Genomic DNA, 26,833 nt, shown 5'->3' with positions numbered 1-26,833 from the left:
GTCCTCAAGGTCACAGGCGGTGTGACACAACACACTCCTCTAAATGAAAAAAAGGATTTACTCAGTTGCTCAACATGCCTGAGACCAGAAGAAAAAAGCCCTCTTGAAGGATGAGATAAATATTTAATTTTCCTGCACAGCTATGATTTCAGTTTTGCATGCTCTGCTTACTTAACACGAGGAAGAACCTTACAAAAAAAAAAAGAAAAAAAAGGCTGGTAAGCCTTGTGCACAAAGCAGCAGCAAAGAAACATCTCCCAGCTCCTTCAGACTTGAAAAAACCTGAAAGCCAAAGGAGAGCGCTGTTAGAAACCCTCCCAGGCAAGAGCACCGTGTGTGGCCAGGAGGACTCACGTGGCTTCTTTGTAGTGACGTTGACTGTGGCGCTGGAGGGCCCGGTGCCAGCAGTGTTGTAGGCCTTGACTGCCAAGTGATAGAGCGCGTTGCCTCGCAAGTTGGTGACTTTTGTGGATGTTTGGTTACCAACCGTCCTGATCTTTTTTGCGTTCTCTTCCTTTTCGTCATGTCTCCAACACCTGACCTGGAAAACAGAGCAGGTACTTCAACCCCCCAGCCATGGGCTGGCAGCACCCCGGCAGTTCCTAGCGCTAACTCTGGCACTTCTGTCCAAAATGTCGGTTCCCACAGAGCCCAATCCCACATGTTGTTCCTTGCTGGACACCAGCACAGCTGCATTGCTCTCTTCCCAGCAGCTCAGCTGCTGGCTGGCCATGGAAGCACATTTTCCTGCCTACCTTGCTATCACTAAGCCTTTCAGGGCCATAGTTTTTTGTAGCCATTACTGGCAGTAAATGAAACACTGCATCTAGTGTGAAGTTTATCTGAACGGTTAATGCGAGCCTAATTACTGCTGAATGGAGTAAGGCTGCAGACACCATCCTGGAAGTGAAAGCCCATTAGGACAACGCTCCAACTCATCTCGGTAACTCTTGATGTTTTTTATCTTTCTCAGGGGAGACCCCAAGGATTCGATATGCTGACTTCTGTTCATAAACCCAGGGCTGGTACTGCTGACCACTGCTTTGCTCTGAGATGGAGAAAATGACACAATTTATGCACTTCAGTTTCCCGCTGAAGCATGCTGACTTCCGAGCAGCCTCTCCCTGCCGCCAGCGCACACAGGCTTCCCCCAGCAAGCTCTGATCTGCATTTTCCGACAGATTAGACACAGATAGATGCACAGCCTTTTACCCTGTGAGAGAAGTCTCTGTGTGCTGAGGAAACAACGGGAAGCCAGCACGCAGCAGGACCCGCCTGCCCTGCATTGCCACGGCACATTGCTGCGGCACGTCCCCGTGTCTGCTCAGTGCCTGGTGCTGAAACGATGCCACGGTTCGCTTCCATACCTCATACCCCTGTATTCTTCCTTTATGCTGATTCTCTCGAGGGGGAGCCCAAGAAATTTCAACATCTGAGGCAGAAAGACTTCTGGCGAAAACAGTGGTTGGGGCTCTGGTTGGCTCTGGGTAGACGAGTTAAAATAAAGTCAGTTTTCAATTTTATGTTCAATTAGTCACAAAATTCAAGGGATTTTCGTCACTGCATGCAAAAAGAGGCATGCTACAAAAACAAACTTTCCCCTTTCAAAACCAAGTCCTGTCAGGCCTGTGCCAGACGGCGCTTCCCCTCCGCAGAAGAAATAATAAATGTCATTTCTAAACTCAACCCAGGATACCATGTACAGTAATTAGGACAAGAGGGAACATTTTCTAATCAGTGGACATTAATTCATACTAATTCTCAGCTGAATTCTTTCCAGATTACATATTACTTTTCCATTAATATCAAAAGATTTCATTACGATTAATGTTATTTTAATGACTATCAAAAGAATTAATCGTGGCGCGCCATTTATTATAAATCAGGGCAAGGATCGGAGTCAAAGGATGTGTCGGTGCGGATGCTAAACCCTTTCAGGCCCGGTCAGCACCTCAGGCGGCCAACATGAGGCAGGGGGAGGAGGGGGCGGTGGGGTGGGCTCCTCGCCCTACCTTCCTCCGCCGAGTACACGACCGTCACGGGGCTGAAGGACCCTTCCCCCTTGTTGTTGTACACCCCCACTTTCACTTCGTAGGGGGAGAAGGGCGGCAGGGTCTCGTTGCGAAAGACGTATCTGGAGGCGTCTGGGGAGGCCACGACGGTCTGCATCCAGCTGACGGTGCCGAAGGGGCGGAAGGCCACCACGTAGCCGAAGCCACCTCCGTTCTGCAGCTCCTCGGGCACCGTCTGGGGGCAGGCAAACAGCGGGAGAACTCAGCGATTCATGCGTTTATTTCCCTGTTTACATTCCCCTATTGCTTCTTCTCCTTCTAAAATTACTGTCCTAAGTAAGGATTAGGAATGGGAGGCAGCTGGAATTCTGCTTTGCATCTAACCTGAATTTATCCCATCCTGATCTTAGGCACTTCAGTGATGTCTGTGCTAGAGGCCTTGCTGTTCTGTGTGCTCCCTGCAGTCAGAGGAGAAAACATCTCCAGAAGTCACTTTGTCTAGGACTTAATCCATTTCCACAGCTGCCTACCTTCCTTCCCTGACTAGACAGGGAGTCTGGTGTGACAAAGCCAGTAATTTTAGGCCCTGCAGTGACTAAGTGTCTGAAGTTTGTTGGGGTGAACCCAGGACACAACTGCTTTCCCAAGGCACGTGCAGCTGCTCTGACATCTTTGGAGTCACATGAAGTCCTGAAGAACATGTCCTGACTGATGTCCCCCCACTGCATGGGGCTGGTGGCCCCACGCAGCACCCATGGTATGTGGACCCGTTGTTACGTGGTGACCCAGGCTAGGTCAGCCGAATAGTCGCTTCCCAATGTCATGATCTCTTAGAAATCACGACGACGGAGAGTGACTTGTCACAAACGTGAAGGAGAACAACTAGAAGAAACAACCTGTCACCTCCGGGTCACGTGTATGCACACTGTCCCTTCCTTCTTGCAGGCCTGTAGTGCCCGAAAAGGCCTGTCCGAACCCAAAGCTCCAATGGGTGAAAATAATCTGTAATTAGGGGCCACTGTCCCACAGATGGCCATGGTGCTTAAGCACATTGCAGGGGTTACTTTTGGTGACTGCTTCTAGCTCTGTTGTCTGTGGCTCAGAAAATATCAGACTATTAGAAAAATGGTCTCTGGACATTTACAAGAGTAAACTGACTGTTCTATTGGAATACAAATTATATTTCGTGCAAATTATGAGTCAAAGTCACGGCTGATGTTCTTGTGTTTTTGAGACATATTGGAGTATCTGTAGGAGATACAGCGAAACTAATTAGTCCAATGGAGGAGGAAATTTAGCACATTGAGCTGTGTGGTAAGGAGAAAAACCCATTTATAGTTTTTTAATAACCTTAAAAATATCTCTGGTGATTCATTCTGCCAGCCTGGTCAGGAATAGTGCTAAGTGGAAGTGTTAGCATGTCTAGTGAAGTTCATTATTAGGAAAAATATGCCAGCTGCACCGCATCATAACATGAAAATATGAGCAGACAAATGACTAAAGTTCTAGCCCTGGCTGCCTTAAGGAATGTTAAACATTTTTCATCTCTGTATCTCCTCGTGCTGGCTTTCCTTTCATTAGCAGCAACGAAAGCCAGCATGCAATGTGTCTTGCTAACTCTTAACCATTTGCTGCCATATAACCCGGCACAGGGATGAGGGCTGAAGCTTGAGAGCCAGCTGTGGTTCTCAGCTGGGTGAGGGCATGCCAAGCTCGATCTCTCAAGACTCTGTTTTACCCCTTGGGTGGTTTCTGCCCGTAGGCAGCCCATGCAGGTTTTGCCATACACACTGTGCTGAAGCAGCAATGGGCACCTTGCAGTCCCCTGCTCAGTGCTTCGCTGCTGCTTCATGGCACCATGGCCTGGGATGGGGCATGGGCTTTAGCTCGATTTCAGTAGCTGGGCTATTTTATCACACAGCTGGGACTTTTTACCTCAAACCATTTATAGGAGCTCCGTGGAAAGACACTGGGGTGGAACGGTGCATCTAGATCACCACTGTATTAATTTTCCTCTCTGTTTGGACTCCACTTACCTCCCATGTAATGACTAGCTCAGACTTGCTCCCGCCACCTCCACTGACATTAGCCGGGGTCACTTCAGGAACTGAAAAAAAAAAAAAAAAGATGTAGCATTGTAGATAGCACTGAAAATGCACGTGATGATTTTGAAACCAAAGAAGCATGTTGAAATGAAACAGCTACAGGACTCTGCTGGCCTTCCCCTGCTGGGTATCAGAAACATTAGCAAATGACTAATTTGCCATGGCAAACAGCACATTAAAATTATGTCAATAATAGTATACGAAAAGTATGTCAATTAACTTGTGTATTCAGTCTCTAATTGTTTAGTTTAAACATTTATCTTCCATAAAAAAGGCTTTTACTTATTTTCATGTTTCACATTCTGTTCCATTACAAGCTAAAGCGGAGCTGAAGAGGCACCTACCATGACTGAGACACGGATCCCTGCAACCACCACCCTGAGCCTACTCCTGGCTGTGACCCCTTTCTGCCAGACCAAAAGATAGGGACAGCATCAAGGAGCATTACAGTTCTCAAGACTTGTCAGACATCCTTTAATGATGATTAGCACTCATGCATTGAGATTTAACTCAGCTGCCCAACACTACTTACGAGCTTCTTCAGTTCTTCTCTTCTCTGAAGGTCTGCTTGGCTCTCCAATCCCAATTAGGTTGGCAGCCACTACTCGAAATTCATACTCGACCCAAGGATTCAGACCCACCACGGTCGCTGTGAATGTCCTACCATCGATGACCTCTGGAACTGGGAGACAGCCATGGGTCAGGAGTGCAGTGAAAACCCACTTAAAATATTAAAAACAGCTGAGAAAATGTCCTAGCAGATGCCCTTAGAAATGGGGGTTTAACATTAATAGAAAGCAAATACAGATTGACAAACCTTTTTTATTTTTTTAACATTTTATTAATTGCTAAAGTTAGAGAGACTGCTAAAGCAAGAAAGGGACAATTAAAACATTTTAGCACATCTTAGCTTTTAGCACAGAAATTCTTTAAGAAGTTTCTCCTAAATTGACACTTTTTCGAAAACAAGGTGTCAAGACAACAGGTTTACATGTTTTTTATTTTTCTCTTTTTAAACTTCACTGTTCTCTCTGTTTAACGGTTACTGGAACGAAATTAACCTCTGGTGGAATGAGCAATTACATCATGGAATTTTCCCCTCTATCAGGGAGATAATTCTACTTAAAGATAGGCCAGATGACATGGCCTGTCCCCAAGGGATGTCTTTATAGACCACAATTACTGCTGTATATCTCCCGCGCAGCAACAGAAGATAGGAATTCATTCTGTTTTCCCTTAAACATTCATGAGAAAAATGGATGAGTAATCGCACTGACTGGACCCTAAATCTTTGGGTTGCCTAACTTGAAACTCGTTGAAAAGAGCGCTGTGCTGCAGCCAGGGAAATGACTTTTGGGGCAGAGCTGCTCCCCGGGGTGTGCTCGGGGCTCGGCGCTTACCTGTGCTCACCGCCTGCCACCCCACCGAGAAGGGGGTCCTGGCCTGCACCACGTACATCGTGATGGGGCTGTGGTTGTCTGCTCCAGGTCTCCAGGACAGCTGAGCGGTGGTGTCGGTGATTTCGTCGATGGTCACAGCTTCTGGTGGGCCCGGGGGACCTGCCAGAAAAGTCACAGGAGGAGAGCGCTTGAAGCCAGGCAGAGGTTGGGGGAACGGGGCCCAGGCCTTCCCTCCCAACCCAGGAGAGAGGTGGCTTGGCGTGGAGCTGCAGCTGCAGCTTGGCTGTGCTGGGAGGCTGGTGAACAACAAAAAACCTGCTGTAACAAGCATCGTGCCTGAGTATGGGCAGTGTTTTCTCTTTGACTGCTGAGTACCAAGTAAAGCACTGCAGGACGCCTCCACCAGCGGTACGACCTCTCCTTCATCACACGGCCATTCCTATCAGCAGTGGTACCGAGATGACGACTCCCCCCAGAAGCACCACTTCACAGCAAACTTTCATCTTGCAGTTCATTCCTCCATCCTTGGACTAAAATTGTTCTCAAATGATATTAAGACCTGGACATATTTAAATATCTAAAATACCCTGAAATCTTCCAATATTCCATCTTTAAAATTAAAGTTTCAGCAGGTCTAGCCAGATTTAATTTCTAAGAAATTAAAATTCTAAATGATATTGCTAGGCTGTGGGGAGAGCAATCGTGCAATGCAGCCTCGCTCGGCTGTTAGCTCCTTCAGTCCTTCCCCCGACGTTCCACAAGAGGAGTGAAACCTCATTGGGTGCTTCACAAATTACTCCTCCTGCTCGGCAGATGCTGACATGACCCATCTTCACTTCATGTCTTGGAGTAATGATGGTTACTCCCAACGTTTCCTAATATACGTCTTAACAGGGTGCAGGGAAATATTGTCAGATTAATTCAGAGACATTCACGCAGATGCTATCCCAAAGTCAAGAAAAGGAAAAGAATCTTTGGCATCCTTGTGTAATTATCAGAGCATACAAGAAGGAACTGGTAGCTGCACATTGATCCAAGAAGGTGAGATAACAGGTTTGGGGCTGGGATGGTCTGTCACCAAGGGTACAAATCCCCTAAACATATGGCACTGCCGAAGACATGCAAGGGGTTAACAGCCTTTCCCTGGGAAAGGCTGCGTCACATTATCTTGACATAACTCCAATGACTATATTCTTAACAAAATTTAAATTTATTATGGATGCTCTATTTATGCAGCAGCTTTTCACCTCCCCTATCCAGTCTCACAGCCCAGCAATATCTCCCAGTTTGCACACTGTTGGTGGCACGATGCAGCACAACTCCAGGTGCAGCCATGGGGCCACTGCCTGGATGCAGACATCCCTACTGATGCTTCGGGAGAGGGACAAGACCGGTATTTGTGCTGTCACCAGCGGCCACTTTCTTGTGAGAATTTAATGTTCCTCCTGTTTGTTTACAGAGCCAACGCTAAGGAAATTACCTAACTGAAGTTCTCACAGCAGGCTGTTTTGAAATGTTTGCACAAAAAACAAAACAAAACAAACCCCCCGACAGATCTGAAATAATGCTGCAGCAAAAATACAAGAACCAGTGTAACGGCGAGCCTGGGCACTCTCGTGCTTCTTACAGGGCCATCGGTCACTGCTGCCCACCACCACGCATGGTCTGACCCTGCTCCACAGTGCAGCCATAAACGTGATGTTAGCAGATGAAAAGAGCCATTCAGAGAGACCAAAGCAAAACGGCGGTGTTCCCTACCTATTTCTGCTGCACGATTCACCAAATAAATGAGCTCAGTTGGTGCAAATTTTGCATTCCGGACATGAACGTGTACTCGTGTTTATCTGCTGCGTGTCTGTTGTACGAGTATGCATATACGAAAGCAGCTTTACATATGCTGCTTGAGAATGTACTGTGAACCACAGCTTGTACTTAGAATTTATTTCTTAGATTAATTACAAGATGCTGGGATCCCAATGAATGTATCTGAGCACAGAAATTGTCTTACTAGCTGCAGAAGATAGGAAAAAAAAAGAAATTTTCCAACAACAACAACAGTAACAAAATGCAAATACCTCTTACAATCAGGTCTGCAGCAGCCGATAGCTTGTCCACACTTGTTTGCACCATGCAGACGTACTTCCCAGCATGCTTCAGCTGGATGCTTCTGATCATCAAATCACCAGCTGAATCCTGCTGATAAAGTAGGGAAAAGTGGTTACAATTACTTTTTAATGAGCGCTAAACATCATTATCACATGAAGGACACTGTGACTAATGGATTTATTTTATACTGGCTGATGAAAACATTCGTAATGCAAGCCGTGGACTATTAAAATTATGTGAGTTCGCCTTGAAGATAAGAGCGGGAGCGTTTCTAAAATTATGGCTTCTGCAAGGGGCAAGGGAGCCAGGTTTGGGTCCGTTAAGCAGTTTCCCCATTAAAACAACGTGACAGAGCTTATGTGGGGCAGGCTTGCCTCAATTCCTCCTTCACCTCTCTGGATAAGCAATTTATAGCCTCTTCACTGTTCACATGTCTAAGTCCTGTCTACATCTATTTCACAAGTGCAAACCAGCCCAAATTATGAGGCATCTGCAATAGTTTCATGGCCTTGTATTACGGCCAGCATTTTGATTGCCTGGCGTTTTTGTACTAAAGATCATGAGAACAGCACTCTCCGAGGAAATCTCGCATTACCTAACAGCAGTAATTTGTTTTCCGAACACCAAATGCATGTCTGATTAACTGTTGAATAGAACTAATTACGTTTCTGTATGTATAGGAAGCTCAAAACTCTTTCTAAATTTTTCTCTAGACACAAAACATTCAATACATTAGAAGTCTCAGGGTAACCTTGTGATTGTGGCTTTCTGACTAAAGAATATTAATAAAGTTTGTAATTTTGGCTTTGCAGCTCAGTCACTGGGAAGAGCTGTCACTGCTGATGTGCACCCTAGGCATAAATCTTTAAGTGCATCTTTTAATGATTTTTTTAGGTATAAAAGCAAGGCTTGTAAATTGTATTTCCTTTTCCTTTTAGCATCAAATTTCACTCTTGACAAGTGTAAACATAGACTGCCTGTCTGCCCGAAGCCCAGCACGGCACGTGACTTTGTCAAACCTCCCTTAGAGTAACACGCAAAACTCCCTTCTGTCCTCTACCTCTGCTGAAAAATTATTATATTTCTTTCCATCTTTTTCTTGCTATGTTCACTCAATAAAAGTGGAAAAAAATAGTCTGGAAAGATGATGGGAAAAGCAATTTTTAATTGCAACTCAGAAATTAAACTCCCACAAGACCAGTACAACATTGAGCAGGGTAAATCAGATGAAATCTGAGCTGTGAAGAAAAACATGAGGATTACAAAAAAAGTAAACTTTTCACTCATTTTCTACACATAGTCTGTGAATCTTCTGGTCCAGTTTTATCAAAAATTATTCAGAAATTATTTTTATTCAAAAGAATAGCATAAAAAGCTGGAGGAAGGTCTGACAGACATGCTACATCCTTATGTGAAAACCCTTTCCAACAGATGGCTTCCTCGGATATCTTGTATGACGCTGACCCTTTCCAATTCCCCAAATTTATTCTGCAGCAATTTCAGGGAAACTCAGACTGCCCACATTAGCCAAGGGGCCATGTCAGTGATGCTGTAGATTGTCACCTGGGGCGTACTCCTCTCTGGAGCTCGGGGCTGGGCACCGGCCAGCCAGCACACTTGCCTTGAGAGGGACTTTCTGGTCCTAAACCTTCCTGGAGAGGCAGAAAATAGCAACTGCCTTCTCCTCTCCCATGGAAGGAAAGCAATTCCTACCTGCACTACAGCTGCTTTCCCATACCTTCCACTTGATCATCTTCTTGAATGATGGGGATGGCTAGGGCTGTAATTAATGGAGAGTCTAAACATCACCTCACACCTGACTCTTCTCCTAGCTATCAGATTTGCATGAACGTCATCTTCTAAACCTTTAAACAAACATTTCATTGGACATTGCAAAAGTTTGCATTGTCAGTTGGTGCAGACTGGGTTTCCTATAAACAAACAAGGAACCTGAAGATACCAGAATGACATCACCCAGAAACTTGCACAGATAATGTTGAGGAGAAACATCATTTCCAAAGGTCAGTGGCGTTTGTAACTTTATGCAGATCATTTTGCATGGAGGAAAAACACTTATTGCAAGCATGTCGTCACAAGAGAAGGACACAGACATATAAATATGTCAACAAAGACTTTTTTTGTCAACAACAAAAACAAATTTGAGGGTGTCTTCTAATTTTTCCCAATTTCTGAATAAATAAAAAGTTCTACAGCTGTTACTTTTTTTTTTTTTTTTTTTTTTTTTTTTTGTTACAGACACAGAAAAGCTGGTATGGACTTACATGTGGAGGTCCATAAAAAAGTCTTCCAGTCTTTTGCAATAAGAAAATGATGCCTTACAGGTCTTCTGATGTACAGCTCACCACAATGATAACACATCATTCATGCCAGCAGATTTAAGGCATGTCATTAAGCAATTATAACAATTCTACATCAACTATCACAACGTAGCGTACTGTCAATGTTTATTTTCTCAGTCTATGAGCCATAAGATGTCTCCTAGTGTTAACTCAACTCTATGTTATTTTCAGTTATTACTGTGACTGTCAATAGAAAAGGGGAACACTTTGGGGGGATTGCTTTAGTATTAATACTTACCCCTCCAACTCTTTCAAAGTGGTCCCCATCTTTTTCAAAGTCTATCAGGTGTCCATTGAATGACCAGGTAAACATGATATCTAGCGAGTGATCATGAGATACCTGACAAGGCAAGACAATACTTTCTCCAACGGTGACGTCCATGCTGAAAGGTGACACCATAACCCGTGTTGGATCTACAAATGAAGACAACAGAGAAAAAAAAAGTTAGTCCTGTCTTCCTGAGAAAGGGAGGCCCATGTGGAGCTGAAAATGACTGTACACGATCTATCACAATAGTAGCTCTTGAAATTTTTCAAAAAACTGAACTATCACATCTTTGATTTTATCCTGATACCTTTCTCTTTTTGTTGGATGGAAAAATTATCAAGAAGTCTTCCAGAATCCTCTTCTAGCTGCAATCCAGATGAACAAGGAGAAAAGAAAAAGATGGAAAAGAATGCAACAAATTCCTCATTCACAGCTGGAGTTCACGTGGATCCTTTACCACTAGTTTAATTGCCCATATTTCACTTTAGTCATGCAGTACGAACAAAATGGTGGCACAGAAAGATGAGCCATGACACATTATGCCAACTTCAGCTCCTCATCTGTGCCTATGAATTCCCTCTGCCTCTAAAGTTAACATTTGTCTTTCATTTCTGTTGACAAAAATGCTGTATTTTTTTTTCTACAGGGCCACAGAGGAAATGAAAAGGAGAAAAAATATTGCTTAACAATGAGACCAAAAGTCTGAAAATCATATACAGATAGATATTTTTACTTATTCCAAAAGTCTATTCCACACAGCTGTCATGGTAAAATACTACGGGCATTATTCATTCTCTAGAATATGAAACCAAAATCTTAACTACTTCATCCAGGGACTACTGTCCAACTGCTTAACTCTGCTAAAACAGTAAGGGTATTGCAAAAAATAAATGTCCTGGGCAAAACTATTTGCTGAAATTTGGGGGACATGAAGCTGTTCCTGGGTTTTGAGAAACCTTATCAAAAGTCTCCAGGAGGCAGTGAGAAAGGTTTGATCGCCGACTTGAACAGGCTTCAGATCAAGTCCTCAAAGACATGGCAGTGTTACCTTGGGCAAATTTAATTAATCTCTATTTTGGTTTCTTTGGTTTCACTTTCTAACAAAACAGAGTAACTCTTATCATAATCACAGTAGCTGTTATGAGGCTTCAGTAATTAATACAAGTAAAACATTCCAGACTCTCAGGTGAAAAGCAGTACAAGTGCAAGTTACTAAAACAATATTTAATTATTACTTTGTTTTTATGTAAATGATGTGTCAGGATTTTACAGTCATTTGGGATTGCTCATGCTGAAACACAGGAGGACGTGGAGCATCCAGAGCCTGGGATGCTGCAGAAACTCCCCACCTGCAGTGGCACAGAATCACTCACAAAATTCCTTACAGCTTCTGCAGTTTGGTTTCTGTCCTGCTCCAAGTCCATATGAAATGTTTATGAAGGATGTGATTCTGAGATGCAATGAGAGCCTCCTACAAAGCTCCGAGGTTTTTCTGCAAACTGCCCTCACCTGCCATTCACCTTCCGCAAGAGGTGAGAATTGCATACCATAAACCCGATTCTTCCTGATGAAATACATGGAGTTTATAAAAACACAAAGAATGAAACATGGATGTTTGCTAAAGACCTATTTTCCAAAGCAGCTTAGCACAGCTCTTGTGGAAGTTGTAGGAGCTGCAAGTGCCCGGTGCCTTTGAAAATCAGTCCCCCAGGTTTCAATCCAATCATGTCAAGAAGCATTGCAATCTTACAGCTGGACATACCGGGTTATAGGAGCGGCCGAGATGGCGCGATGACAAACGATACGCAGGCAGGGCTCTGACCCAAGTCACGCTCAGCATCAGCAGGAGCCCCCTGTAATGCACTTTACAAATCACCCCAAGGAGAATGCTTACCAATCTCTTCTCAAGGACTAGAAAAGCTGAAAAACAAAACCACCTCCTCCCCCCCGAATAACCCTAGCAGAGCAGCTAATGGAAAATGTTATTCAGAAGCCAATTGAGGGCAGCCAAGTGTAGGCACACCTTGGTGATACGCAGCCAAGTGGTAATCAAAATTATTAGATTTGCATTTTCAAAATCTGTAACATCAGGCACCTTTTAAATTATGGTGAGTGCTTTAGTGATACCAAAATTGTGTTGGTTAGCATCCAAGTCAAAAATAAAAAAAATATGTATTTTTTCTACTAACTACTCATTTATTTATTGTCCACCTGCAAGGCACAAGAGGCCATCTGTGGAGACAAACACAATGCGAGAACTGAGCTCACCACTCTGTTACTACCCCAAGCGCAGATTATTTTCTTTAGATGTCTTCACTCAGTATGGGCACTGTTACCAAGGACAGCTTATTTAAAGAAAAATTGTGATTTTGGTGATACTCACCTTTGGAGCACTCTGGTGCATTCTGAGATACTTGATATATAAAAATAAGTCTGAAACTGTCAGTTGCAAATAAAGGGTAAGAATTGCTATCAGTAATGTCACCCTGAGCAGTTGTTGTCTGCAGGTTTGTGAGCCCCGCGGAGGGAGGCGGCACTGGGCACCTCCCAGCAAACGTCCCAGGGAGCACGACTGCTCCTGGTCAGTGCTGTGACGGTACCTCTGGCATTGCTGAGTTTCCATAGGAGAGACAAGGGAATGCTGAATGCCAAAGGGAGCGCTCTCAGGGGATGGAAAGCCCTCCATCGTCAGGAGGCAGAATAATCTGGTTTTTGGTCTCTCTCGGTTTTGCTGATCAGAGGCCGTGTGCCCGGCTGTAGGTGTCACTGAAGGCTCAGGAAGCAGCGAGGCTCCCTCTTCGCCTTCCTTTCACGTCGGCATTTTCACCACTGCGGTTTTTGTGCTTGCCACGTGAAGGGAACGCGTGGTTTTCATTTTACACGCGTTTTTCCTCACCTGCTGAGCAGGCTGGGGGCTCAGCCTGCAGCTTGTGCGAGCTGGTGGGGCAGACCCTCAGCGGAGCAGAGCCACGCCAGGGCAGCTCGGCTGGCCCCCAGGCCCCCTCAGGGGCAGCAAGGTCATCTTGGCTTTTCTTACCTCCTGTCATCCTGAGTGACATCCCTTAGTGTTACTGCTGCGGTGCACACTTGGAGAATTTGCCATATTTCTGATTTAATGCATTTAGCTTATATGAGCAGAGATCTTCACAAAGCTTTCCTGCTAGCTTTCAGTCTGGAAGAAGAAACGGACCCGAGCAGCATTTCCTACCTTCAGCTGCTGCTCTCGTGTCCCTCGCACCCCGTTAAAAGGCAGCCGTGCTGAGCTGCCCGCGCTGCGCGTCCCACCTGGGCACACCGCGCTGTGTTCCCCAGCCGCAGGCTGCACCATCGCGGTACGGGCTGAGGGCAGCGATTATCCGAGCTGAAGAGAAGCCTTCCCACCCCGGCTTGCTATTGATTGGGCGTCCATTAGGGGGGATTACTTGTTTAGGATAAACAGCTTTGCAGGGCTGCGCTTGCTTGCTGTAGCTCACGCGGTGCTGTGCTGCGTCGCATTGATCAGGAGGACGTGACGCAGCGGGACACCAGCTACAGAGGCACGGCATAAATGGCATAAAGTGAAGCAGAGGCTGACACTCGGGGATAATGCTCGTTGGTTTTTATTTTTAAAGTCAGTCCAGGGCATGCAAATGTATCTTGAGTGATCCAAGAGGACCAGGGCACAGTGAGAAGCGGCACTGTGTGCGTGGTGCCAGCCAGCAAGGCTCCAGCCGAGCGGAGGGTTTCCCACCTACGGGAAGGCAGCTCTGTTTGCACTGCTCGGCTGGTTGGCATCCCCCTTCCAAATACGCTCATTTCCAATTTGGCTCGGCTGTGGCGGCTGTTTGCTCACCTCTGCAGGGAATGGATTCGGCGATATTAATAGGCGCAGTGCCTTTCATTTGCGGATATCAAAGTGCTTAGCAAACAACGAGGTCTGCTTCGCCAGCCCGGGAGGGAGGAGGCCCACACAGTGTTTTATCACAGCAAAAGATTGAACAGGAGACACAGCTCCTGTCGTTGGCCTCAAGTCAGTGGACTTGAGCATCTCCAAGACTAATCCAAAGAAGAAATAATGACAGTATTTCCAATGCTGGTTTCTGAAACTTGTGTACCTACTGCCTAAATGCTTATTTAGACATCTGTCCTGGCACAGAGGAGGTCAAAACAGACAGAGCAGAAGGGAACACTCAGGGTTTGGACATACTTTTCCATGGTAAAAGAAAATGGAAGGAATCAGAACTCACCCCCAGACTTAACAGTGCCTATAGAGGCAAAGTATGTAGCAAATATTTGTGCCTTTGGGAGGGAAACTGTGGAAATGGACACAAGTCAGAAAGCAAAAACTGCAGCAGCTGCTTATGGACAGAAGAAACATAGCCTGGCTCTTTAAATGGAAAAAAGCAGTGTTTGCTTTCACTGAGGGATATGTTCGTTTCCTTCAGGTAGATGAGAAACACTGGCGTCCCACGTACTGCGCTCAGAGGGCACGGCTGAGCTGAGCAGCACAGACGCGTAATGCCCAGAGAGGCTGCTGCAGGTGCAGCACAGAGCACGGTTGCAGGAGGGACACGAGGCTGCCACACGCAGCATGGCCATCTCAGCACACGAGGCTCCGACTCCCTGCATCATGCGCTGGGACAGCAGCATGCCAGGGCATCTGTTAGCTGCTTAATGAAAACCGGCGCGGCTGACAAGGTAATTTCAGGTTCAGGCATGAATGCTCAAGTGCAAGAGTTTATGTGCAATTACCAGATGCTCCAAACAAGCAGCTAAGACAAAGGGAGGCAATGCCAAGCACAAGGGGCTGCATCCAACGCTACAGAAAACGGACAGTGCTGCTTTTCCTGGGGCTGAATTTCCGTCTACGTTGCTGATATTCTTTATGTGGACCTAGGCAGACAAGCACTACTTGCAAGTGTGATTAACCATCTAATTACCTGCTTGTCTGAGGCAGCAATTAGTGTTACAATGTTAAAGATTCACCTCCATTTTGTACTTAATCTGCATAATTTCACATACAAGATTTTAAAACCTTATTTTTTTTAAGATAAATAATAACGCTAATTTTTTCTCTTTATGGAAAACCAGAGGGGTTACTGTTTTCATTTTTGTGTTGTTGTTGTTGTTATAAGAGGGAGTTAATAAATGCATTACAGATCAATGCCCTCTATTTGCAATGACATTTTACATTATTATATTGATTTCAAGGCAAATCATGTCTGGAGATAATAAAAATCAATCTTGGAGGTAGAATCATCTGTTTTCTATGAGCAACTGAAGAATCAAAGTCCAATATATAAGTGCTTAAATGTGCTCCAGTGTTTCTTTCTCTCCTGTTTGTGACCGAAACATTTATCCAAGACCACGAAGCCCAAAGCATCCGAGACCCGATGTCTAGCTCAGCTTCAGGATCTCTCAGTGCTCTGGACACCATCTGACACAGTGAAAAACACTAAAAACGGGAAAATATAACCCAGAGCTAAAGAAATTAATAACTGGTGACTAACTAAACACGTCATATGAATTAGCACAGCAAACTACAGCTATCTTCATAGATTGTTTAAGCACTTTAAGGGGCATGGCCAAAATTAATCTGAGAAAGACATGGGGAAAGCCAAAGATAAGTGGTAAAACACGGACTGCTTTACACTATCGCAGACTTGAGCCGTGATGAGCCACAAACATGCTTGCAGGAATAGTGCACAGCTCCTCCTCATATCAACATAACTCTTTGGTTCTATCCCATCAGCTGCTACACGTGTGCTCCTGCAGGACACGTTTGTAAGTGGTTTATAACTGGTTTATAAGGCACATGTCTCAACAGGCACTGTTGCAGCACTTACAGCGTCCTCGTGTTTGTAGTATGGTAGTTCAGCCTAATAAACCGTAATCTTATTAAAGGGAAAGGGACACCATCAGCTTAGAAAGGGGACTTTAGGCTTAGGACTAAAGTCAGTTTTTGATTTTAGAAATATATGTGGTTAGCGGTCTAGATCTTTCCATGTAATCAGGCAGCACTGATCTTTGGCACCGCAGGCAGTGACACGTGGCCACATATTTTACAGGGATTAAGGGGTGGAACATTTGACCTTTCCTGGAAGAGTGGAGACTCTTATTCAGCAATACGCTCAGTTTAGCTGGGCATTTAAGACGTGCTAAAATTGCTTTCCTGAAAGAGAATCCTTATCTTGCTACTTACTTGGCTTAAATCTTGCCATATCAGAACTACGGCAGGGTAGGGGGCATACAGTTATTTTCAGGTATGTGCTTCAGCACGTCGCTTGAGCCCCTTTCTCTAAGGAATGCCTCTTTGTTTTGGAGTGGGCCAGGTTTTTGTAATTGAGGATTTTAAATGCTGCTCCTTGTGACTGCCCTCCTCAGTAACCTGCCCATCCAATTGCTTCAGCCTCACCTGTGAGAATAGCAGCCTCCTTCTCAGCTTCATTCAGAGCTGAACTGCAGTTGAGGTACAAGTTATTAACATATTTCTTAAACTGACATTGAAAAATAGCTTCCCACAGATTGAAAACTGTCTAAGTCTCCCTCCCAGGAATTAATGCCTCCCACCTCCCAGACAGGGACCCGGCAGTCAATCAGCGGATTGCATTTCTGCATACTCAAATACACATCCTTTGTGTGGCTGAATAATAAATGAAGGTTAATTTAAATCTGAAAACACATTAGGAATGGAATTGTATCAAAGGATACTGGGGAGGGATGTGCCGTTATAACAAATTCAAAGACAAAATATATGAAAATATATCCACTCCAGTGAGAGTACAACGAGTGTTACTTAAATAACAAGAGGGCACAATACTTCATTTTAACCTCCATTTTACCCAGTGCAATGCAATCTTATCAAATCAAGCTCTCCCCATACAATTGTGACAAAGAAAATCATACGTAATGGGGTCTGCAAATGACAGACAAATCTGTCACTCATAGAAATTCATACTTGCTCTTTATAGCAGCATGCAACAGTGCCTGATTACGCTACAAAACCCAAACATACCTTCTCTCCCTTTGCATTTCAGACTCAAATAAAAGCCACTCCACTTCAGAGGTGCCTTAAAAGAAATTGGTATATTTGACAAACGATTGAACCATTTGTGACACACTTTATAGATAACCCAGTGAATCTGAGGTGTCACCTTTTGTGGGCTATTGATTGAAACTAGCTGATATCCATCTTTTCAAGTATGGAATAATCTACTGCCATTACAAAAATGATGGCCATCTTACAGAGAAGGTTAATCAGATACAGGAGAAATCATATCTAATCTTTGATAAATTGCAAGTCACTCAAGGATCAATCACCATTCTCCTTGTAACACAAGCCACAGGTAATTGTGCAAATGCAGCACCGTGCAGTCTGTCGTGCAGCCCACGTACATGGGCTGGGGCCAGAAGATTTTTCTCCATTTGAGCAGCTTAGCCTGCTGGGATTGTTGATTTATGGGGCTTTTAAATACATTAAGAATGGTAATGACCACAAATAGAAAATTTCAGAAAGAAATGGAGCAGCAATAATATGATAGGCAGGCATTCAAACTGAGACATTATAAAGTGACTGGCATGGTCTTTGCACTGTTATGGTAGAATATGTTTTTAGATTTTTCCTAACTGCGTTCTATGTCTGTTATCTACACCCTCCTCCTCAGGACCAAGATGTTAGGAATAAGCTGACATGCAAGAATAAATCCCAAGTCAAGAGTCATTAGGAGCTGATGTCTCTTGAGCTGTCAAACCTACAGAATGGCATGAAAATCACTAGCTGGAATTTCCAGCTTCCCAGTGAATGATTCACAGCTTAACGACCCTTAATGCCATCCAGATCAAGCCTTGCATTTGTCATGAATGTCTTGGGATAAGCAAGTCTGGGTGTACAGGTGATTTATCAAGTGGCCCCAGACACACTGAGCTTCTCAAGCAGCTGATGTGAACACAGTGAGTCACCAGTCCTACCAGTAAGGAGGACTGGGCGGGAGCACCTACCGATATCTCTGAAATCAGGAAAGTTTTTACTATTACATTAAGATCCTGGGCAAATTTTAGGGTATTCTAATTTATTTCCCATGTGTTTTAACTTTGTTAAAACAAACATTTAAACTAACTGCTACATCAATATATTTACCCAGAGTTAGTAAAACTCCCATACAAGCTGTAATACAGGTACCTACACAAATACCATTTCATACAGCCATGCAATTTGTAGGAAGTCACCACCTCTTATTTCTCAAACATAATATAATCAGTTCTCAGTGATACTCTCCTTTTACAATCAGACTGAACATGCTAGAGAGCCATACACACACACACAGAGGATGTCACAGTCTCATTCTAGCATGTACCTACACACAATCTATTTTGTTTCTTTATTATATGTGTGTGTGCATGTGGAACTGTATATGTTCAAGGATGTCACTAACTTAAGTCAAGCACTACATTCTTCATGTTGGGATTTTGGCTATCCTATGCTGCAGTAAAAAACTCCCCAACTCCCCTTAAGCTGTAACATAAAATCAGCTGAAGGGAAGCACCTCCTTTTTATTTCATTTGGTTTTCTATTTGGTTTAGGGATTTTTGGCCTCGATTTTCCCCTGAGAACCTCAACATGCTGCAGACTACAAAAGCATTGAATATAAGATTCATTGTGGTAACAGGCTAAAGATTCTCGCTGGGATGAAAATAAAATTGGAACATAGCAATTTTTTGCATGCTTTGCAGACTTCATTGCCTGCCCCCTGTTGGACCTGTCTTACTGAAAGTGGCTGGGGATACTTTATGAAAGCCAGCAGAAAGATGACATAACTTAGGTATCAACACCAAGAGTCACATGTGAAACGACGAGCACCGTGCTGCACATCAGCAGAAGATACTGAATATTTCCATTGCTAATTCAGTATGGTCAGTGTCTCCTGAGGGGTAACACTGCAGGGATGTGGAAAATCTTGCATCCACAAAATAACAAGACAGTTTTGTCCTTGCTAAATCATTTTTACTGATTTCCAGTGACTGTGTCTGTCTGTCTTCATTATGGAGGCAGAGAACTGTGACCTACTGAATATATGCTCATTTTTAAGAGAAAAAAAGCACCAGGAAGGATTCCTGGACAGAAAACAGGCTACGATTCACTAATTTTAGTAAGCACCAAATATATTAGTTCATTAAATGGTTAGAATCTCCACTGGGACACGAAACTCAAAATAAAAACCCCAGGAACAATGTAGAGTTTCCCACTTGAACTCCTGGCTATCTGTCATTAGGAAGAATGTCCAGCTCAGTTTTCACCGCTGAGTGTCTGTCTCATGGTGTTATTACAATGGCTTATATGCTGGTTGGGTTGTTATTATCAATCCCATGAATGCTCTCAACCCAAGTATTTCTCTAAAGCATCATCTGCTCCTACTATTTTATAATTAGAATATAATTAGTAGAAGTTCTTGCAAGTAGCTCCCATTGAGAAATGCCTCTACCACACTGAAGTAAAATCTGTAATTCCCAAACTTTATGCAATCTACACTAAAAAGAAATCTAGGCATTTCTCTAGTGCCTCAGGAAATGACATCCTGACAACAAGACATAATTAAGAAGTTGTTGTCCACTGGGCAGGGCTAGACACAACCTAATCTGCAGGCAGGTAGGCCAATCAATTATGCAATTTTATTTTTTACTTACTTCCAATTTCAAAACTATCTTCTCAGGTCAGCTTAAAGGTAAACCTCAAATGAAAGAGTCAAACTTTTTAAGAAACTGGGCACTTAGAAAAAATATTGCTGTCACAGTAACACATAGTTTTTTTTTCTTTTTTTTTTCTATTTTAAAACATTTTAAAAATTTGTTTAAATAAAACATTTTTTTTCAGATGGAAAATGTCTGTCTGTAGTTAATAATAACACTGAATTCTTATTCAGGTTTTGCATATAAATAGCAGAAAAGTTTAAGCCTATTCAGGCCAACTTGTGGATATTACACATTGTCAGAAAGTACTTGCAAGTTTAGAACTAATTAGGAAAGCACAATAGCAGTTACCCAAACTCAGCTACAAACCTCTGGAATTTACAAGTATCCAAAGAACTGAGTCAGCCAACAGGGAAAAGAAAAGCAAGAAAAAGAGAGCTATTTTAACTCTATTTAGTAGCTATTTGCAGAGGGAGCATATCCAAAACTGCCGGCTTGTAAATCGCTCCTGCTAGGGGCAAGCACAGCATGTGAACCATCCTATTAAATACTAGTTTGAGTTTTTAGAGTTTGAATCACAACCAAATGCGAACAATTAAGCTTAACAGAATTACACTGAATGGAGAATTAGATAAGCAAAAGAGGGGGAAAAGTACAGAGTGAAGAGCAAGCCTGCTCTGTGGCCAGCAAGATAACAGATCTTGGAGCGAAAGGGAATAAAAGGAGCTCTCCTCCTTACTTTCCTTCTCTGACCTTGAGCAAGTCATTAAAAGCCTCTGCTGCCTTATTTACCCAGCCTATCAAATAGATATAAGACCTTCATTATAAAGTGTTTTGTCTTCTGACACTGCTGTGCACAGTAGATATTTTTATTTAAGACAGACATTTACGTGAAACTCTGTTGAGACCTCTGCTACCACAGGCAAGACTGAAGCCCAAACACCTACTTCCAAAAAAATCAAGTTACTGTAAGAACAAAACGAACCTTTAAAAAACATTTTCTGGGCCACAGAGGTCTAATTTGTTTCCTGGTGAAGGTGAGACTGTCTCTCAATGTGCTTTGTTCTTTTGCAAGGCAGTGGCTTGTGTCTCCATGTCCCAATTAGTGATGAACTGAGAAGAGAAGCCTTTCTGAGGGACGTGCTATTGTTTTGCTCTCTTGTTGGTGAAGCTCTAGTACTAATGTTATAGAAAGGGGCAGGATCAAGGCAGGATCAAATGTGGAATGAGAATAATAACCTGCAAGACTGTCCTGTCATTATAACTTGCTCAAAATTCCCAGCTCCTACACTACTGAATAAATATACATCACAGAGCATCATTAAAAAGTGTCCCTGACATTCCTCCTGTTGCGTAGCATTTTACTTCAAATTAGTCAAAATTTTCTTATGCACATCACTTCAAAACAATAATCAAGATCTAACTTGTAAAGAAACACACAGGGAAGAGGAGGAACAAAGAGCACGTCAGCCCTACCGTCTTTCCTTCCAGCCTGATTTCAGTGATGGATGAGTTTGGCCCCACACTTCTCAGCACACAACTTTGCTAGGACTTTAGTCATGGTCTACAGTATTTCTCCCTGACACTACCACTTGTGGCTCTCTGCTGCAGGGAATGTCATTCATCTTCAATTACAGCAAATGGTTTAGTTATCAGGGCTAATGGATTCAGGCTTGAATTGTTACGGAGACTTCCTACTGAGACATAAAAAGAACTGAAATTTTCACTGGTGAAATACTGCTGACTTTCTAAATAAATTCTAATAAAGATTAATATTTAGATATATTCACAATGAAGCTAGAAGAAAGCAGTGCTAAAACCTACAGCTTTGATCATTAGCTCTTCATGATACAATTAAAAACTTCAAACAAAATGAAAATAAAATTCATATTTCAAGTGTGCGTGTGTGTGAGAGAGAGAGAGAGAGAGAATCAACCCAAGCCATGGCAAAACAATTCAATGACAGAACTTCCTCGTATTTCAGGACCAACCTGCCATTGAGTCACGAAGATTTGTATTTATGTCATGTTCCCACATAACTGGTTTGAACACTATGATACAGCACATCCAGAACTTAACCTATTCTGGTGGCCTCTGATATTAAATTCTCTCTACTGTCATGATTTTGGGATTAAGACAAGGAACTCTAGTCTTAACTTTGATGGGATTGCTCAAATCTTACTTAAATTGCATTAGAAGAGGTGAAAATCAGGTTGCAGAAGTCTCTAATATTGCAAACCCCACTTCATCACCGTTGGGCAGTGCTTTAGTTACTCTGTAACGTGTTAAGAACCATCATACACAGTCTTTATCCACGTGCCACTTGGATATTATTGTCTGATAAGCAACTTTGAGTAAACTGTCACTAGATTCCTCTTTCCAATCCAGCTAGGCCCAGACAAAAAAAGTCAAAATTGTTCAAAACCTCAGAAGTTTGGTTCTGCTAAGCTGCTTCCAGAAATGCTTCTGAGGAAATGTACAAAAGGACCGATATTTCCCCAAGTACTGTCCCAGATTCTTTTCTTCACCGCTCACAAATTTTCCTCCTACTACACAAAATGTGCTCTCTAAACACTTCCTCTGTATCTTTGATGTAAAAACCATAGCCTTCAGGCCAGTCTGTTCTCAGTCACTATTTTCTAGGATATAAAGTTCTTAGAAGTAGCAGAGTCATTACCACTTCTACTCTTTATTCTCCCGCAGAGATTCCTTCATCTCTCACCTGAAATGGAGACTGGCAGTAATTTGCTCAATGCATGTAATATTTACATCATTAGCTCCTCCATCCCTAACTGCACAGCCAGACTGAATTACTCAGGCGTGGAGAGAAGCGGCTGTAGGGACACCTACTCCCATCTTCCACGACGCTACAGTGATCTCAGTTTTCTCTGTTGTATTGTTTTCTCTTAGAGCATGGCCCTGAGTTACTCATGATTTGTGGGATTCCTGCGCAGCTCACATTTGGAAGTTCATTCCACCGCATGCCTTGGAGAAGGATAAACTGTATCCTCCTTTGGGATGAAGATCAAACTCATAATGTTAGTAGACTTACAATGCAAAGTCTTGAATGAGCAAAAAGAAGATAGATACATGGGATTTATATCCCATGGCAGTACAATTGCCACATTTAGTTTTCTAGAGACCAAAATAGTTGCAAGAAACTAAGAGCTCCAAGAGATAGACAGATCTTCTACTGCCAGCAATTCCCAGTGACTCCATTAAGAAACGCAAGGTTGCAGGAAGTGAGAATATGGCCCCTTATGGCCGGCCCATCAGGACTCCTTTATTCCTCCGCAGCCAGTCTGTGTGCAGAGCCAACAGCCCGAAATGTAACCGGCAGAGCCCGCCGACACGGGAGAGGTCCATCAGTTCAGCTACCTCCAACTGATTTAATCTACTGAGCACACTTCTGGCCTGCTCAGCGTGGTGGCACTGCCTCGTTAACCAGACCGCACGATTCTGGCTCGTCCTACAGACCTCAGCTTTTCCTGCTTCTCCTTGTAGCTCTTTGGAATCTAAATTAATTCTCTGCAGCTACTAGCTAGGGAAATGGGTGGAAAACGTTAAGTCAAATGTATTCCTTTTCTTATGAATTTGTAAGTGTCCCCAGTCAGATAATAATTTCCAGTTAACAAGCTCCGGCTAGTCTTCTTTAGTTATGAAATGAACTACTGGACAAAGTATTTATTGCTTATGTTTTATATACAATGCCATACATAAGGACAAACACGTAAGTGAATGCGCTACATCTATTTTGATTAAAATATATATCAGAAGTCTCTGATCTGTGGTTTCATTTTAACTATGCTGGATTTTCATTTGTATTCAAAAACTGAAAAATATTTTAACCTTTCTGAAATGGATCATGTTAAAATAAATTGAAGCAAGTTGATGAAAAGTGTTAATTAACCTGCTTTCGTCTCATTAAGAGTCTGTGTTTAACCTATAGGTCATCTCCTTTTTCAAGAGATGTATGGATTTGATCTTCAATGATGAGCTAAACAACCCAATCCTCTATTGATGACTGAGTCAACTCCTGAAGTTCCTGCTTTTTTCGAAGGGGAGAGGACAAGAAAATATCTAAAAAGAAACTGCTGAGCTTTGTAAGGAATTATTCTAAGTCATTTTATGCAGGAGAGGTTGTAATGATGCTGACCCTGCAATATCATGGGGGGCTTAAGACAAAAATAGACAATAAAAATGGGATTTTTTTTTTAACCTTACATGTTATACAGATATAATGGCTGAACTTTTCCAAAAGAAATTATTTTTTCCCACATGTTTATGTGCTGAATTGGAAATATTTATAAGCATCAGCCAATTGCTCATCTTGACTTTCTTTTTTTTTGTCTGTGCAGTTACCAGTTTCAAGACCCCCAACGTGACTAAAGATTGTCTGGAGGTTGCAGGGACACAGAGCAGAAAGGGGAAGGCAGGGAGAAGCAGGAGAAGAATCAGCTGCATATACCCAGAGCAAATGTTTCATGCCGACTGGCTCTCTGTACAGCAGAATTTGATAGGTAAAGATCCTGGAGAAGCAACTCCATAAGAGTCAATATATTTGTATTTCTGCTTTTAAAAATATAACTCTAATAATGCTATAGATAGGTCCAAAATTGGCAGGAGAGATAGGCTGGAGATCTATGCTTTTTAATATCAAGCTCTTCACCGAGATGACTTTTATCACATTAATGGCTAAATCACACTAACTGTAAAACAGCCAAAATGAGGCAATTAGTAAGGCTTGTGACAGCCACAGAAAATGAAACGCACTAGGTTTTCAATGCAAGCCAGATGGATATCTTCAATATATTTCTTATTGTCTGCTTGTGGTAATACGTTCAATTAAACTGAGTCAGTACTACAGAAGACCATTTGAATTGCCTGAAAAAAATTAATTGTCTGCTGCAAATTTAATGAAGCCTAACAGTTATATTGTGTTTACAAGTTTTATTTGTTATGATCAGTAAGTGTTTACAAGAAAAAAAACTAACTTCATTCAGCTAGCCCTAAGAGATAACCATCGGCATTTTACAGTTTATTTCATTTACATGTTTCTTTGCCACTTACTGCTTTTGTCCTTAGGAGCTGACCTATTTTTTTCTCCCCCTTCCAAGAAGCAGACCTCGTGGCACTGCTCATTCACGAGTGTCTGTGAGTTGAGCCTCACGTGATGGTCTGCCCACAACACCGTGCTACGACACGTCCCCAAAGAGGCCGATGGAAATACCCCTGTGACAACCCAATGCCGCACCCCTGGATGCTTGCTGTGATCCTCATCAATGATTAAGCAAGGCCACGGGCCTTTCCTGGCACAACACGGTTAAAAGCTCCTGGCTGTCGTGTCTGACAAGTTCACGTTGAGGAAACCCAAAGCACAAGGCCAGTCCGAGCAGCCCGGTGGGTACTGGCTTTGGGGAGGGCTTGGCAGCGGATGGGAACCTGCTTCTCATTTTGCCCCTTCTGTAATCTTGCAACAATCACAACCTTTTTCTTCAATTAACTGTCAGAAAAATGGGAATGCTGACATGATACACAGTTACTTCATCTTCCCTGGGGTGCTTTGGGGCTGACCTGATTTTTCTGAGGACCTCAGCTCCTCGTGTGAGCAGAGCTGGGGAAAAAACTACCTATTTATCAGGTTCAGGTATAACTCACACAGAGTAGATGCACCTGCCAGCTTTCAAACACAAACTTCATAAGCTCCTTACAACTGCAGAAGGAAATTTTGGATAGGCACCATATAATCACCTTTACTGTGGTTTGCAATCGAATATTCATATCTGGACTACATATAAAAACGGTTTCCAGCAACTACTAAAAAAGTAAAAATAAAAATTAACAGTACTAAATCTTTTGACTTTTTCAGAGTTCTAAGTCTCTGTGTAGAAACCCTTCCCTTTGGTATCAGCCAAATACATACATTGTATGCTACCAAGCATAATTGCAAAAAGCCCATAATATATGGACAGCCCTAAAGTGCTACTCTGAGATTACTTTAAACTCTGCAACTCTTTTTTTAAATTATATTTTTTGCTTTCAACACTAGGTGTCATTTAACTAAGTTTTTTTTCTTAAGGACTGAGACATAACCAAAAGGAATTTAAATTAGATTGAGTTGAACTGTGAGGAAAGAAGAATGAAGACCTTGCATGACCTTAAACATGGCTGGGTCAACACAGACCTCAGAAAGTGTGACAGAAAGGCTATTCATGTTTCAAAATGACTGACCTCTAAACCCACGACGTATAGATGGTACGGAAGATGCCTGCAATAGCTTCCTGGGACAGCTTTCCATATAAGCAAAGAAGCAGCAATGTATCTGACAAGGGGAACATCAGGGAGGTATAGAGGATTTCTGGTAACATGGACAATGCTTGAATGGGTCAGCATATTTAAGTATCATTTCTTGCATTAACCCCGTGGTTAATGTGAAAAACCAGCCAAACGGACAAAAAAATCCTTCTTAGTGGAAGGCTTATTCTCCCTCTTATGAAAAAAATAACACCCTTTGTCCCCACATGCAATTGATATCCCAATTACTCAGTAGTCAAGTTATAGCTCAAACAAAGCTGGTAAAATTCACGGTGCTAAGTTATTTCTATTCACTAATTAAAAATGAAAGGGACACTCATGAAAATACACCTGCAGTTTCTTGCTGAAAGATTAGCATTTTGTGCTACTGCAAAGTAAAACCATCGCACAGTTCCTGTACATCCAGTTCAAGGGTGTACCCTAAAAGGACAGACACTTTGTTAATGCACCCAACACTTCTGCAGCAGTAGGTAGATATATCTCAAAAAAGCTACACGTACTTTTGACTAATGGGATATTAGGGTTATTAAACAGCACCTTGTGTATTGATGAAGTCAGTAATGGCACTATCAGAGAACTGGATCAGTTGTAGGCAAGTCCAGCA

The 26,833-nt window shown here is 42.8% G+C and overlaps 1 protein-coding gene across 8 annotated transcripts in view; it reads right to left on the bottom strand.

Annotated features, from left to right (window-relative positions):
• Window positions 1-26,833, bottom strand: part of LOC310880372 (contactin-4) — a 300,385-nt gene that overhangs the window by 4,638 nt on the left and 268,914 nt on the right. For 7 of the 8 annotated variants that reach the window (XM_083796070.1, XM_083796071.1, XM_083796074.1 and 4 more), the window contains 8 exons: window positions 10,222-10,397; window positions 7,593-7,713; window positions 5,518-5,676; window positions 4,650-4,799; window positions 4,049-4,119; window positions 2,013-2,247; window positions 1,368-1,483; window positions 355-541 (listed from right to left, as the gene is read on the bottom strand). In XM_083796070.1, coding sequence (XP_083652196.1) covers window positions 355-541; window positions 1,368-1,483; window positions 2,013-2,247; window positions 4,049-4,119; window positions 4,650-4,799; window positions 5,518-5,676; window positions 7,593-7,713; window positions 10,222-10,397 — 1,215 coding nt within the window. The remainder of the gene's footprint in view (window positions 1-354; window positions 542-1,367; window positions 1,484-2,012; window positions 2,248-4,048; window positions 4,120-4,649; window positions 4,800-5,517; window positions 5,677-7,592; window positions 7,714-10,221; window positions 10,398-26,833) is intronic. The other variant, XM_083796077.1, reaches the window with a different exon arrangement.

The sequence above is a fragment of the Anser anser genome (assembly GCF_964211835.1).
Source record: "Anser anser genome assembly, chromosome: 12".
Taxonomy (NCBI): domain Eukaryota; kingdom Metazoa; phylum Chordata; class Aves; order Anseriformes; family Anatidae; genus Anser; species Anser anser.
This window is presented reverse-complemented; position numbering and strand designations above follow the sequence as displayed.